Below are 16,488 nucleotides of genomic sequence, written 5' to 3' on the forward strand. Positions count from 1 at the left end.
CACCTATCGCATTTCCAAAGCCCCTCCCCAAGTCCCTCCTCCCTACCTTTTATCTTAGCCTGCTGGACACACTTTCCTCATTCCTGAAGAAGGGCTTATGCCCGAAACGTCGATTCTCCTGTTCCTTGGATGCTGCCTGACCTGCTGCGCTTTTCCAGCAACACATTTTCAGCTCTGATCTCCAGCATCTGCAGTCCTCACTTTCTCCTATAATAAGAATAGATTTGTTAATTATTCTTGATTGTGTAAGCAAAAATCAATTAGATAAACCTGGTCACAGTGAGACAATTTGTTGCATCTTGTTTTCAACGTATTTGATAGTGGAACAAATGTTCAATTTTTCAGGCCTCAGTTATAGCTTAGAAAATGCAAACAACATTTTGAAGATTACTGACAAATCAATAAAATATAAAAACCATAAACTGCATGACTTCACACAAGGGATATGTATTGAATGGATTACAAGAACGCAAATTAAGAACACAGGTTCTGGACTCTAATTTCATTTTGGAGCAGCTTGTGTAATTAAAATAGTATAATTGCTGATTGCTTGTACTTCTTTGAATCTGTGAAATTACATTCTTTTAATTAGCTTTTTGCTATAGACCAAATGCTGTATTCTGATAATGCAGTGTTTTCTGATCTCCAGACTTGACAGTATGCAAAGTGAGTTTCAGTGCTTAACACTGCTTAGTTTTGCATCACACTATTTCATGAATGTGGAAATTTCAGATCATATTTATTGTGATCTTACAGAGTTGCCTTTCTCTGAAAACACAAGTGAAGAATGTCTGAAGAAAGCATGAATTGTAATTATATGTTGACATGGGGCATTTTGTGGATCTAATGATTTCTCCTTATTGGTTTTCCAGCTTCAATATCTTCTACATGAAAAGCTTAGATCTGGTGGATTCTACATTCTAAAACAGCTTTTCCAGGCGCATGACCCTACTGGTAGAGGTCATGTGACAAGGTGAAGCACAAGTCTTTTTCTTGACTGAAGCGTTTTAAATTTAAGCAAGCATTAATGTGGGTTAGTTTTAACAGTTTAAATCAGATTGTGTTTCATATAACTGAAGGTGCATTTTGTGTTACTTCATTGTTAGTATGGAGCTCATTGGCTGAGAACTTGTGTAATAAAATCAGATGTTGAGATCAGCTTGCCTAATATATCTACTGCCTTTCAGAGGAAAGAAATTTGCCAGATTTCTGGTAATAACCAGCATGAACTTCAACCCAACTTTCAGTTTTGAAATGGACGTGGCCAATTTATTGAAAATAATAAAGTATTTATTGAGTTAACACAAATTAATGTAAATAAAATATACTATATGCAGTGTTTGAATAAGTGCAAGTATTACACCTCATTGGGTATATCAAGCCCTGCTTTTTTGGTACCATCACAAATGCTAAAGATTTTATAAAAGTATATGCAATTCCCCGAGTTCCTGGCTTTTAGATCCAGATTGACAGAAAACATGGACTAGGTCTCTTCAATTAACAAGAATTACTAATTATTGAAAATAAATGGATTCTGGCTAAAGAGAAACAATTGGCATATACCTTTGCCAGTTAAAATTTAACTCCCCTTATAAAGCTACCCCCTACACATACAGACAGACACAACAGAAAATGGGAAAATGAGATTCCCAATGAAGGGTTTTTGCCTGAAATGTCGAATCTCCTGCTCCTCAAATGCTGCTGAAACTACTGTGCTTTTCCAGCACCACACTCTTGACAACAGAAAATGGGTAACGGTGGAGGGAAAGACTGGGAGACTGGTTATGACGTCTATCCACTGGGTTCACTGAGATGATCCTCTTAACTTGTAAGGACCTGCCACTCCCCAATCTTCCTTCCTCACGTGCTTTCATTTGCTTGCAGGAGGCACAGGATGACTGGCTCACGTTTATCAACTCTCTAACTTATTGGTTAAAAAGCTAAGCTTGCAGCTACCATTAGGGTGGAATATACAGGCTTTCTTCAGATTCGTGGGTTCTTTTCACTCCAGAGAGAGAGAGAGAGAGACAGCTCCTCCCTTTTTGGAAGCCTGATGGTTTCGGCACAAACATTTATGCCCATAAGCTTCTCAGTTACCTGGGAACCAAATCATATAGTCGTTGACAGGGGGATGGCCTTTGTCATCGACAGAGGTCACTATTCCACAGACCACTCAGTTACTTGCTGCTGGCCTCCCTTCAACCAACCCCAACCCCCATATCTGATCCAGTTTGTCTATAGTAACTCCACTGCTTGAACAAATAGTTGTGTAAACAGTACCTGCAAAGAGTGCCAAGTTACCTACTTTTTAAAAAAATATAGTAATCCTTTCTGTTATCCTTGGTTTTGAAACAGAACTTTCGCATTTCTGTCCACAATCAAAAATACAGAAGAATTAAAATAAAGATATGGCCTGTGCACAATGATCTAGACAGCAAACATTGCAGGCATGCATGGGACTGTTAGGAACCCTGGAGTCTTGCAGCTGGAGGGTAACTAAACAGAAGCAAGATAAATGAACAGTGAAGCATAAGAATTCATAAAAGAGACAATATAAGCAAATTGATGAGATTTGTTATTGTGCACGCATAATGGACAATGAAAGCCTGTTTGCCAAAGACAGGCTCTAATTCTTAAAGACAGCACACATACTTACAAACATAGAGACAGGCAGCTATCTTAATGAAACAAAAGGGTTGAATTTACTACTGGCTACCCTTTGAACAGTTTGGACAAAGACTTTTTAAAGAAGTTACACAGGATTGTGTGTACAGTTTTCTTTAAATCTTAAGTGATAATACCCAAAGTTTTTTTCAGGTGGATTTAAGCATATGAATCAATTTAAAGTTGACTAATCATGTTATAACCATCTTTGATTGACTATATAGCTATCACTCAATAGTAGGGAAATACAGCATTGAATATTTTTGTTTAGATCAGTCACTGTCAGTATAAGTGGTAGTCGTTGACCAAGTATTATTGGCTGTACAATACAGCAATCTTTATTTTAGTATAGTATAGAAGTAACTTGTACTGTAATCATCCATAATCAAGTTTGACTGGGTAAATTTACCTTGCACTTTATGCTTGCCCATGCCAATACTCCATTAGAGACGTTCACAGCCACAAATAGAGTTCAGCTCTGCGGTGAAACTTGTTTACAGGTCAGTTGTCAATGAAATGGCTTCATTCAGTGACAGCCTCCCTTGTGAAGAAGATGCAGGCATCTTTTGCATTCCCTTGGTAGGACTGTCAGGATTTAAAAAGCATAGGTTCTCTTTTTGTCCTTGATTTATTAACAGATGTGAGTCATGTGAACCCGATCAGTTAGTCAAGAATTTTGCTCATGTTAGGCATTAAATTCTTTTCTGAGGTCAAGTAAACAGAAGCAAGGAGGTTTCATAAGGAAACTCCATTATAATGATGAATTAGGGTGAGTTTGAGATTGATGGAGCCAGTTATCTTGCATGAAATTTCCAATAATTCATGCATGCAATATGCAAAGTGTACAGTAAGAAAACAATTTAGGTTTGAGGTTATTTCTGGACAATTTTATTTCTTTTTTCTCCACAATCTTTAGGACCTTTTGAGCTATTGCTTTGCTGTTTATATTTTCTTAGCATACTATTAATGGCAGTAATGGGTTTCCCACTGGAATTCCCTTATATCTTAACTTTATGCAGACAAGAAGTGAGACAAAATCAATTTTCCTTTTCGTCCATTTTGCTATAATTGGCTGCATTCTCATAAATTTCACCCCTTCTGAAATTTTATGGTCCCATCATTAGATCATCTCCTTTCACATGCCCAAATCTGTATCTGGAGCTATGAATGATTATGATTAGGAGCTAACCCCAATAAATTGCACACAATCAACACATCACGTCTTGGCTGAATTTTGCACCAATTTGCAAACTTGCCTTCTCCTTCTCATAGGCAATTGGAAGCAAATGCAGGCATTGCTAGCAAATTTCAATAAATAATTTTAAAAAAGTGTTTTATTGGAAGGTTTACATTTGCATGTCAGCAGCTAATTTATATGGAGAAAATCAAAGCTGAGCTCGCTTACTTTCTTAACCTGTGACCACAATCTTGCATATTATAACACAGACAAGTAAACAATAATCAGGAGTGGTTTCTCTTTCTGAGCCCAGAACATTTGAGTCCATTTATCCATCAAATTAATTTGCTAAGATCAATTAACTCAATATAGAGCAACAAACGACGAGGGTTTGCAAATACTAAACAGATTATCAGAAGTTAAACAGTTTTACTTTATTAAATGCTTGCATTAACAAAAGTTGAATTTTAGACATGTTAAATAGAGGTCTTTTGTTAATCATATGTGCAAAGATGTGGAAATGCACTTCCCTTCAAAGTTTTTGGCACCGCATTTATTCCTTACTCTCCCTTACTATTAAGTCCATGAATTTCCCCAAATATCCCTGGTCAGTCTACATGCACATCTATACTTCTGATTAGAATAGTGCATCACACCAATGCATGTATCCACATTTAAATTATTTCTAAATGATTAGAGTAAGAAAGGTTCATTTACATTTATTGAATTTTAGTCACTCAGAGAATTCTTGCTGTTTCCTCAGCTTTCAATTATTAGAAGCCTTGCATTGGGACAGAATTAGAATGGCACATTAACAACACTTGGCATTATTATCTTGTGAAAGATCCTACATTTCAGTGTGAAAGAGATATGCGATGAGTTCTGATCCTTTGCAAATTACTAGAATGTTTGCTGCTAACTTCATCAAAACCAATTGCAGTCCTACCTTGTTAGGCTCCCCACTGAACCTAATGGATTGAAATACTTTTTTAAAAATTTAACTTTTTTATGATCAGCCTATTCAGAGATGTTATTACACACCTCTGGAGCAGGTAGGACTTGAACCCAGACATCCCGATCCAGGTGTTGGGACACTACCACTGCATCATAAAAATCCTTCCTAATGGATTTATGATGCGATTACAAATAATTCCTGTTGCATCCATTTAAAGCTGGCAACTAATGTAATTCATATTCCTGACATTTTAATGGACCTTCCTGGCCCATGAAAGTATCAGTGAGGTTGTGAAATTATTCTGAGTTGTTCCTGGAGTTTATCTTTAAATGAATTTTATCTGTCTTACCAGTATTTTAATACAAGCTTTAGCATCTGCACTTTGTAAATATTGGAAATTGATAATTTTTAGGACCAAAGCACTTTAGCATTCAGAGAAATATTATTTGTTCAAATGATAATAAAATTGATTTCTTTCAGAAATGACGTACAAGTAACTTGGGACATGTAGTTAGTGCTGTATGCTTGACAGGAACAACATGACTTAGGATTTAGTTTTTCCACCGTGTAATTTCTGGTTGTAAACACTATGATAGTGGTATTAGAAGGCCACCTATATGAATCTTCACCTTTGTTTGTCTTTCAGTTCCTTCGTTCCTATGAGAACAATATCTACTGTGTATTTCACTTGATCATATTAGTTCTATCCTTCAATGTCGTTACATTTCACGCACCATCACTGGCTTTGGCTTTTAACTTCTCAAGGTTGATATAACAATTTTCAAACACAACTGAGTTACATTGCCCTCACCTTCTGCTTGTTTTTAAATGTCTTTTTTACGTTTCCTTCCTGACTCTTTATTCTATTTAGAGTCATAGAGTCATAGAGATGTACTGCATAGAATCAGACCCTTTGGTCCAACTCGTCCATGCCGACCAGATATCCCAACCCAATCTAGTCCCAACCCAATCTAGTCCCAACCCAATCTAGTCCCAACCCAATCTAGTCCCACCTGCCAGCACCTGGATCATATCCCTCCAAAGTCTTCCTATTCATATAACCAAATGTCTTTTAAATGTTGCAATTGTACTAGCCTCCACCATTTCCTCTGGCAGCTCAATGCATAATCGTACCACCCTCTGTGTGAAAACGTTGCCCCTTAGATCTCTTTTATGTCTTTCCCCTCTCACCCTAAACCTATGCCCTCTAGTTTTGGACTCCCCACCCCAGGGAAAAGAAATTGTGTATTTATCCTATCCATGCCCCTCATAATTTTGTAAACTTCTACAAGGTCACCCCTCAGCTTTCGACACTCCAGGGAAAACAGCCCCAGCCTGTTCAGCCACTCCCTATAACTCAGATCCTCCAACCCTGGCAACATTCTTGTGAATCTTTTCGGAACCTTTTCAAGTTTCACAACATCTTTCCGATAGGAAAAGAACCAGAATTGCATGCAATATTCCAACAGTGGCCTAACCAATGTCCTATACAGCCGCAACATGACTTCCCAAGTCCCGTACTCAATACTCTGATCAATAAAGGAAAGCATGCCAAACGCCTTCTTCACTATCCTATTTACCTGCGACTCCACTTTCAAGGAGCTATGAACCTGCAGTCCAAGGTCTCTTTGTTCAGCAACACTCCCTAGGACCTTCTCTTAATCTCCTTTTATCTTGACTGCTCCCTTAAGTGTCCTCTTACTTCATCCTACATTTTCCTCCATCTAGCATAATTTTTCTTTCCCTTATATTTTAGTTTATTGGACATGAAAATAAACTCTCAGAAGCAACATTCATGAGGTCCCTGCTATGACATTGGCATTGCTGTGCCATTATTGATTCAAAATCCCAATTACTTATACTACATAGAGTGCGATGTGAGTGGTGAGCTTTGAAGCTCACCTGACCTGCTATTGCAACAGTTTTTGGCCTGTTTACATTTATTTGCATGTGATAAGTGTAAGAAATCAGTAATGGTTAGCTTATTTCAGAGATGAGTAATCTAATACAATTCAGCAGTATAACTGAGAGTGAAAGCTAATGGATAAAGTTACACGCAATGTATGATGGAACAATTTTTCCATACTTCAGGGAAGTACTACTGACAATTCTTACTCGATTTTTGAGAAGATACATTGCTGCAAGGCAGTTCTATCATCTTTTACTGAGGTATGTTATAATGTGTGTTTTGAATGACAAAGTAGTACTCAAGGACATTTTATTCCACATCAGAAGCTCAGTGTTGACTGATATATGCAAGCTTTATTTTATTTTACTTTTATTTTGATGTCATTTTTTTTCTTTGTCTGTCTGGGTAATTATAGTTATTGTTAAGGCTAATAACATATTTAATAGTTTATGCTGATGCAATGTTTCAGATGCCACTAGGAAATGATCTTTTAGGGGAGGCATTCAGTCTGTGGGCGAAGGTCTCATTCAGATGCTACAGTCACAATTAGAACTGATCCTCATGTTCCACTTGTAGATCAAGTGACCACAACTTCCCTGACTGACCCTTAAGCAATTAAGTTCTGTCCACATTCTGTGGAAGATTAAAACCTTGAAACTTTGGTCAAGTAGCAGGTTTACAGTCACCCAAGAGATGTATGATTAAGAAATGGCATTATTGTTAGTTTGTCAGGTGCAGTGTGTGTTCATGTAGGGGCTACAGGATTTCAGATGACTGAGTGGGTCTTCTTTGAGGTTCTATGTCAATGGGGGTGCTTTATTATCTGTCAGTCAGTGATGTTGTAGAAGGAGAATAAGTTTTGCCCTACTCAGGGTTACTCAGATAAATCCTATCTTCTCTTCCTATTTATCAGTTTTGCTTTTATATTATGTTTTATAAAATCATTATACCGTAACAGTTTTTTGTAGCTTATTAAACTTCATTTTAACTTAATCTGCTGGATATATGAAAGATAACCCAGTTGCCATCTTAAAATTTCTGTTCGTAAAATTCAACTTAGAAAGCATGGACTTCAAGCATAGACATTTCCGTAATTTTCCAAGGAGCTAATTTGAATTTCTCTTAGACATTGAGATTGCCATCATAACAAATGTCAATAAAGCATCTTGAAACAGTAGTACATATTATTCTGAGGATTGTGGATCAAAGTGGGTTCCCAGATAAATTGTGTCTCTTCTTTTGTTTTTGCCCCAACTCCAGTTCACAAAATTCCTGAATAATTTGCACTGCCAACATTTTTTTAATGATTTGGAGATGCTGATTTTGGACTAGGGTGTACAAAGTTAAAAATCACACGACACCAGGTTATAGTCCAACAGGTTTACTTGGAAGTATGAGCTTTTGGTGTGCTGCTCCTTCATCACGTGGTTGTGAGGAGCAGCACTTTGAAAGCTAGTGCTTCCAAATAAACCTGTTGGACTATAACCTGGTGTTGTGTGATTTTTAACATTTTTATACTGTTTGTAAGTTATTCTGTTTTATTTGGGTGACCAAGATAAGAAAGAGTCTTAGACAGAAATTAAATAGCACTATTCATGTCGACTAAATAACACACTAAAGTAATGTTCAATATTTTTTCTGACCAGTATTGTTCAACATTTGCCTAATTACAGACTTAAACTTAATGCAAAGTCCATCATTACATTTGAAAACTTTTATTCACACTTCAAAGAACAAGAACCAAAGGGGTATCCAGCTTGGATGGATCCTGTAAAAAGGCCCCAGGAAAACAAAAGAATGAGTGCAACACAAGTTCACATACAATTGAAAGCAATGGTTCGGGAAAGGTAATATCAATGTTTTTATAAAAATGTGAAGAAACAGTTTTTTTATTGTTTGCTTTAAACTTGAAAAGTATCTTTCTCTCTGTTTCCTTAAATGAAAAAAAAGTTATGCCTCATTAATGATAAGCTCTACTTGTGGTGTTCTCAGCTTTTAATAGACAGTGGGATATTTATTTGGTGGGTGTTACTGACATGCCTAGTAAGTGGTAAGACTGTGTATGATTTTGCCACTGTTCAATAGGGTCTCTCATAGAAATATTGACACAAAATGATGAAATGACACAGCAAAATGTTGTAGGGTACTGGACTCAGGGTATGTGAAATCCTTAGGAGCTTAACACTGGTATTTGTCGATTTACATTTTCTCATACGTGAATGTTTTATGCCTATACCTTTTGTATTCTTTAATTTGTTCATGGATTGTGCTAGCATGGTTGGTCGTTGTTCCCATCCCTAACTGTTCTTGAAAAGTTGGTGGTGAGCAGCCTTATGGGATTGTTTTAATATATCTGATATATGTACACCTACCATGCTGTTGCTAAACACTTTCAGGATTTAGACCCAGTGGGAGTGAGGGTGTTGGTGATATATTTTCAAGTCAAAATACTGTGGTATGGAAGGAAACTTGAAAATGGTGGCATTTTCTTGCGCCTATTGCTCTTATTCTTCTAGATGGTCAAAATTGTTTGTTTGGAAAGTACTTTCAAAGAAGCCTTGGCACCCAATGCTGCCAGTGTACAGCAACGTGAATGTTGAAGGTGGATGGGTACCGATCAGTGAGATGCATTGTTAAACATTGTGTTGAGCTTCTTGAGTGTTGCTTAAGCTACACTCATCCGAACTAGTGAAGAACATTCCACCATGTTCCTGAGTTATACCTTGTAAATAGTGGACAGGCTTGGGTTGTCAGGAAATCAGTTACTTGCTGCAAAATGTGAAGTCTCTAACCTGTTCTTATAGCCACAGTATGCCTATGATTAATCCAGTCACGTTTCTGATAAATGGCAATTTCTAGGATGTTGACTGTGGGGATTCGACAGTGTTAATGCCTTTGAAAATCAACCAGAAATGGTTAGATTTTCTCTTGCTGGAAATGGTCATTTCTGACACTAATGTAGCACAAATGTTACTTGTCACTTAGCCCAAGACTGATTGTTGTTGAGGTCTTGCTGCAGACTGGCACAAACTCTTTCAGCGTCAGTAGAGTTGTGAATGCTACAGAACATCCCCATTTGTGACTAGCTGGTGGTGGGAAATCATTGATGAAGCAGCTGAAAGTGGTTAGATCTTAGACACTACCCTGAGGGACTCCTGAAATATTACCCTGGTGCTGAAATAGTTGGCCCTCCAACAACCACAGCTCTCTTCTTTTATTCTAAGTATGACTCCAGCCCATGGAGAGTTTTGCCCTTGATAGATCTTCTGGTAAATCTTTCTAGATCGTTTTGATATACTTGGCCCTGTGTTGCCTTGTTGTGAAGGACCATCATTCTCAACACATTAGCATTTCTGCAAAAGCTGCTAGATGTAAAGAATCACTTAAGTTCAGTGTTTGAAGGTTATTAGATTTTATTTGATTGAAATAACACAGGAGTAGTTTGAGATCAACAAAAATAAAACAACACAAGTCCAGAGCATGTGGCGATATTCTAGTCTGAGGCTTGGTAGTCATTTCTCATAATATGATCATTAAACAGGGTTTATAAGATACATGCGCAAGTGACTAATGTTGAGAAATGCAAAGAATATTTTTCATGGTGCACTGTGATAAACCAATATAGTTTAAACAGTGGATTAAAAAAAATCCTGTAATGAAAGGAGATTATTTGCAGTCAATTTAAACTGAAATGACACTAAATAGGGGCAGATGTTGCACCTTGAATAATTCCTGTTTATTTCTTTCATTGTCCTCATGCCCACCTGCATTTCTGAAACTCAGAGGTTGATGCCATCTTTAAGGCCACTATCATTCAAGGCTATGGGCCTAATGCAGAAAAGTGGGAGTGGTGTTGGTCGCAGTTTATTTTTGGTGGTACAGAATTGATGAGCCAAAAGGACTCTTCTGCAGTCTGTGATTCTATATCAGTGTCAGCAATTTGCTGATTGTTAGGATATTTGTAATGGGAGAAAGTGAGGTCTGCAGATGCTGGAGATCAGAGATGGAAATGTGTTGCTGGAAAAGCAGGCAGCATCTAGGGAACAGGAGAATCGACGTTTCGGGCATTAGCCCTTCTTCAGGAATTCCTGCAATGCCCCAAGCTACCAATAGTCCCCTGGTCCTGAATTCCCAACCTATCGTAAGCCCTCACCTATACTTGACAACCAAATCCCTAACCATCTAGCACCTGCATCCCCTCACTACCTGGCCTACTTTCCTGAAGAAGGGCTAATGCCCGAAACGTCGATTCTCCTGTTCCCTAGATGCTGCCTGACCTGCTGCGCTTTTCCAGCAACACATTTCCATATTTGTAATGGGGCCATGCAACCATTCCCCATCTGATGAAGCAGGTCTCTAGAAACCAAATTGCACCTCAGAATGTGTAAATATATAAATCTGCCTAACACACGATTTTGTCTTATTTCCAGACCACTGGAACTGAGAGATCTTTTTATAAAAGTGGATAACGGTAGAATGCTTCCAGTCACATTTCAAAATGTTTTGCATCAACTAGGAATTGAAATGGAACAAGAAGAATTCATAAAACTGTTGGAAAGGTACTATTAATAACTGCAATATTAGTAATGCAGTGATTTGTAGCAAATGGTTTGATGGCATGCAAGACTTGTATGATTAAAACACACAAAAAATCTGATTTTCGAAGGCTTATAACGCTTTTCTGAAGCAAGTGGCATTTTGGGGCAAGTGTTAAAACGCTTAAAATGAACACGTTCATATGTCCATTATGTGGTTAATAAATCTTGTGATCTGGTTGGAATCCCCATTTCCGAACAAAAATAGACTAAAGGTTGCCCACTTTACTTTGGTGGAACTTATCATGTGAACATCTAGGACATTTCCAGCTGAAGCAGCATACATGGGGTCAATAATACACACAACCAGCAGTGGAGTAGATCAGTGCTGAAACCACACACCCTTTTTCCAGTAGTAGGTGCAGTATTCAGTGGCTTAAAAGTCCTGTAGCCACTTTGACAGCTGAGAGAAGGACAGTGTGTCTAGTAAGGGAGAGGGTTGAATGGCAGGTGGATGTGCTGCAAGGTGCCAATGGGGGGAGGAATAGGATGCCATGTGAGTTAAAGGAAGAGTGTCAGGGAGGAGTAAAGAGTGAGAGGGTTACAGATGGCAGATGGATGGAGATGTACAGGTTTGAAACTTTATTGCTGGAACAGCACAGCAGGTCAGGCAGCATCCAGGGAACAGGAGATTCGACGTTTCGGGCACAGGCCCTTCTTCAGGAATGTTTCCTGAAGAAGGGCCTGTGCCCGAAACGTCGAATCTCCTGTTCCCTGGATGCTGCCTGACCTGCTGTGCTGTTCCAGCAATAAAGTTTCAACTTTGATCTCCAGCATCTGCAGACCTCACTTTCTCCTCGGAGATGTACAGGTGCCAGGTAGTGAGGGGATGCAGGTGCTAGATGGTTAGGGATTTGGTTGTCAAGTATAGGTGAGGGCTTACGATAGGTTGGGAATTCAGGTCCAGGGGACTATTGGTAGCTTGGGGCATTGCAGGGATTATGGAAGGTATAGGATAGTACGGTGAGTAATCGGATATGTAGGGGTTGGGTCAGCAAATGCCTGCATCAGAGACATTGAGTCTAGGCAAGCAATGGGATAGGATGTGAATTGGGGATGTGTACATCAAGACCATGGAGTGGAGGTGGGGAGTTGAGGGTCAGGATGTGTGTTGTATTATGGGGTGGTTAAAGGTTACGTCGAGCTGGGGAGTCAAGGAAGGGGGAGCATCAATCAGAGATTGGGGGTTAGGGAGTTGCTGGGATGTTGAGATGAGGGTCAGTTTTCTAATTATCAGCAGTTACAGCAGGTTTTTAATTCCATAATTTGTCCTTGCTAACTATTTAGCTAAGTGAGTTAGAACCATCCAAAACCTCTGAATCTACCTCGGAGTTGGAGACATTTTCAGGGGGCTATAGACTCTGTGCAATTGTCCATTGTAAAGTTGGGTCGATTCAGCTGTGTTAGGATCTTTGCTTGGTCCTGACACGTAAATCTCATCTATGCTGCTACAGTGACTACTTCTCCATAAATGGTTCTGGGTCAAAATGTTTGAATCCTATTTTTAAAATATTAAAACTTTAAGAGATCGCAAACCTCAGGGGCAAAGTTAGATAGCACCTGAAAACCTGAGATAATGATACAGGATTAACCTGTGCTCGTTTATTCTGCTGCTTGATGTTTTCATTCAGCCAGCATTAAGGTGCTGTTGAGTGAACAAAACAGTGAGATGCTCACACGAGTTCATGCTAAACTGCAAGAGTTAAAATCAACTTGTACCTCTTAAGAGGAAGGCATGTTGTTCTGAAAATTAGCTTGACCTGGTAAACATAGACAAATAGCACAACTTAGTGGAGAGTAGACTCCAAGTTTCTCTGATGTAGCACTGGAGACCATGGTGCAGGAGATAATAATAAGGAGAGAGATTCTTTAAGCACAGGAGACCTTTTGGACAGATACTGTAAAGGCAGCCAACTGTCATGGTCAATGCCTGTGGTATAGGATTGGAAGCAGGTGCCACAAAACATTCAATGGCATCCCACATTGCTCAAGGTTTATAAATGTATCCACATGCCATATCCTTAAACCTGAACCATAAGCTCAGTTCCCTACACTCTGTCCATTCAATCTCTGTAAGTCATCACTTATGCCTCACCATCATCTTGCCCTCAAACCCTGGACTCTGAGAGCCTCTCAGTTTGCACACAATGCTACCTTTTCAAAACCATTCAACCATATCATTACTATCATACCTCACCCAGTGATGCACTGTCTTCTTCCCTGCATTACAAGATGGTGCAATACTGGAGGCAGCAGCAATTCACCATCATTGAACCAGCCATGTCTGAGGCTGTGGCCAGCAGCGGTGTTGAGAAAATTGAAGATAATGATCTAAACCATCTTTTTAAATCTCACATCCTTAAAGTGTGTGATTTAAGGATATACTTGCTACATCCTTGCACATGCAACTTTATCATTGTGCCTTTCTTCTTTCAGATAGCCGAGAACCTGGCTAGTCAGAGGTATAGGAGCAAGCAATTAAAGAGGAAATGTGGAATAATGATGAAGAAACAGAATTACTTACTTTTCAGAATAGTTTGGAGGAGGGATGTGCATATGCTGAAATACTTAGTAACCTGCAGTTAGGAGAGGGGAAACCAGTTATCCAGATGTTAGCTTACAGATGGATCTGCTGCAGAGGACTCAGATGAGGGATGGAATACAGGAAAGGCTGATGGGAGTGCACAGTGAAATAGTTGGTACATCTCAAATACAGAAAACCTGTGGTCAATGTCAAGCATTTGGAGGAGTCATATTGTCATAGAGATCTACAGCATCATTTCCATGTTAGTCAAAAACAATCACCTAACTCTTCTAATTCCATTTTCCAGCAGTTGGCCCATAGCCTTGTCTAGATTAGAATGGTGCTGGAAAAGCACAGCAGGTCAGGCAGTATCCGAGGAGTCGGAAAATTGACGTTTCAGGCAAAAGAAGGCCTTTAGCCCAAAATGTCGATTTTCCTGCTCCTCGGATGCTGCCTGACCTGCTGTGCTTTTCCAGCACCACTCTAATCTAGACTCTGATTTCCAGTATCTGCAATACTCACTTTTGCCATAGCCTTTTCTGTCTTGGCATCACAAGTGCACATGTAAATGCTTCTTCAATATTATGAGGGTTTCTGCCTCTACCAACATTACAGGCAGTGAGTTCCAGATTCCTACCACCCTCTGGGTGAAAACAATTTCTCCTCACATCTCTTTGGAAACCTTCTGCCTCTTCTCTAAAATCTATGCCCCCAGTTTTGGATTACTTCATCAAGAGGAAAAGTTTCTTCCTGTCTATAAACCTCATAATTTTATAATCATCCCCCATCATGTCCCTTCTCAGTCTCTGAAGGTGAGGTGTGGAAATGTTGGTGAATAGGGAATTCAGTTTGTGTTCACTGGGACTGCAGTTGGACGAGCTGATCATGAACACTTTGATCAGAAAAGGACAAGATTGGTTGCTTATCTTTCTCCTCTTCCTCCTCCTCTTCCACTTCTCATCTGGTTGCTGTACACTCCAGTGGCAAGGGCAGTGCCTTCATGATAGAGCAGACAAATTGTGACATATTCCACCAAGCATTGGTACACTGCATCAGAACAGTCCAGGCTGAATGTTGGCTTCACTGCAAAGAGGTTTTATTAAGATCTTCTTTGCAGCGATGGAAATATTGTAGTGAGATCCATTTTAACTCTTGGAGAGAAGTGGTGTGAGTACATATATTTCTGGTGCACTACAAGCCAGGTTCACTAAATGCTTAGAAAAAGTGGATGCTTGTCCCTGTTCTCTGAATGCAACCAGAGCTAGAATGTTCTCCAAGGAAAGAAAGAATTCCAACAGCAGACAGTATAAATAAGGTAATGTTTTGCTGAAACCAACATTCCAACAATGGTCTCCAATCATTAGCTGTGATATAAGTACAGTTTTACAGATTCCAGGATATTTAATTGGTCAGTTGGTAGCATTAGTTAATGTACATTAGGTGTCCACAATAATTTTGGAATGTTTTAAGAGTAAAAAGCATATTCATTAAAAAATTGTGATAATGCAGGAGATAGGTGATATGATACAAGATTCAGCAAAGCCATTAACCTTGTAGTTAACGTATGGTCAGGGTTTCTTTTTCAGGAGCAGCCCCAGTGTAGATGATACACTTTGCAAATGGCTTTTCAATGCAAGGAACAACACATTGGAGAGGTCTTGTCACCATTCGGTATTATTCTTTCACAATGAGAATACGTCTTACATATTACATTAAATAGCTTAAGTATTTAAGTCATTATTTCTTGAAAAGAAAACAAGTCCTCCCCATTACAGTGATATAGAACTCGACTTTCTAGACTTTGATTTTGATTACTCATTATTCCCTTTCCATGCTAAACTTTTTCTGAGTTTTATTATCCTTTATCATCTCCATTTCCAGGTATGACCCAGATGATCTTGGAATCGTTAAAGCTGGCAGTTTAATGAGGGCTTTGGGTTTCCAAACAACAGGTGAGAACAGAGCAGGATGGGGAGCAGTTCCATCAGCACTTGGCAAATCGACCAGATTCAGATTGCCAGAAGATCAACCAAGTATGTCTGGGTGCTTCCTTTATTCTTCATGGAGCTACAGGGTTGATTTTAACCATTAAGCTGTTGACTGGCTGTTCCATAGTGCCAGTAGGATGTCCAGTATATTTTTATGGTCAGGCCTTGCTGACATATTTGTAGTGAGCTGCAAGCAGCACATGGGTGTTGCGAGGCAGATTTCAAGCTCCAGGTTAGGAAAAAGTGAGGTTCATGGAGAGTTGGGACTAGGGAGTCCAGGGAGGCTGAAGCCCACATTATTCTTTCTCCTCATGGCCTCATCAGTATAATGCCACTTCTATTTTATTCTGAATTAGTGTCCATTGCTCAGCAGGCAGTAAAACCAGCACTGGGGTCCTACTTATGGCATAGGGCCCTGATTTTCTTACTAAACCTCGGTTCTCCTGGTAGATGGGGGTGTCTTATTGCTAATTGGGATATGGGCCAATGGGCTGAAGAGTGCCAGATGGAGTTTAATTTAGATAAATGCAAGGTGCTGCATTTTGGAAAGGCAAATCAGAGCAGGACTTATACACTTAATGGTAAGGTCCTGGGGAGTGTGCCTGAACAAAGAGATCTTGGAGTGCAGGTTCATAGTTCCTTGAAAGTGGAATCGCAGGTCGATAGGATAGTGGAG

General features: G+C 39.2%; 1 protein-coding gene across 5 annotated transcripts in view; it reads left to right on the forward strand.

Annotated features, from left to right (window-relative positions):
• LOC122561192 (EF-hand calcium-binding domain-containing protein 6-like) overlaps positions 1-16,488 on the forward strand; it is a 64,089-nt gene that overhangs the window by 15,621 nt on the left and 31,980 nt on the right. For 3 of the 5 annotated variants that reach the window (XM_043712727.1, XM_043712725.1, XM_043712728.1), the window contains exons 3-7: positions 873-973; positions 6,888-6,965; positions 8,379-8,552; positions 11,136-11,264; positions 15,706-15,857. In XM_043712727.1, the coding sequence (XP_043568662.1) occupies positions 873-973; positions 6,888-6,965; positions 8,379-8,552; positions 11,136-11,264; positions 15,706-15,857 (634 nt within the window). Of the gene's footprint in view, positions 1-872; positions 974-6,887; positions 6,966-8,378; positions 8,553-11,135; positions 11,265-15,705; positions 15,858-16,488 lie in introns of those variants that run through there. The other 2 variants (XM_043712726.1, XM_043712729.1) reach the window with 2 other exon arrangements.

Source organism: Chiloscyllium plagiosum, chromosome 22 (genome assembly GCF_004010195.1).
Source record: "Chiloscyllium plagiosum isolate BGI_BamShark_2017 chromosome 22, ASM401019v2, whole genome shotgun sequence".
Lineage (NCBI taxonomy): Eukaryota > Metazoa > Chordata > Chondrichthyes > Orectolobiformes > Hemiscylliidae > Chiloscyllium > Chiloscyllium plagiosum.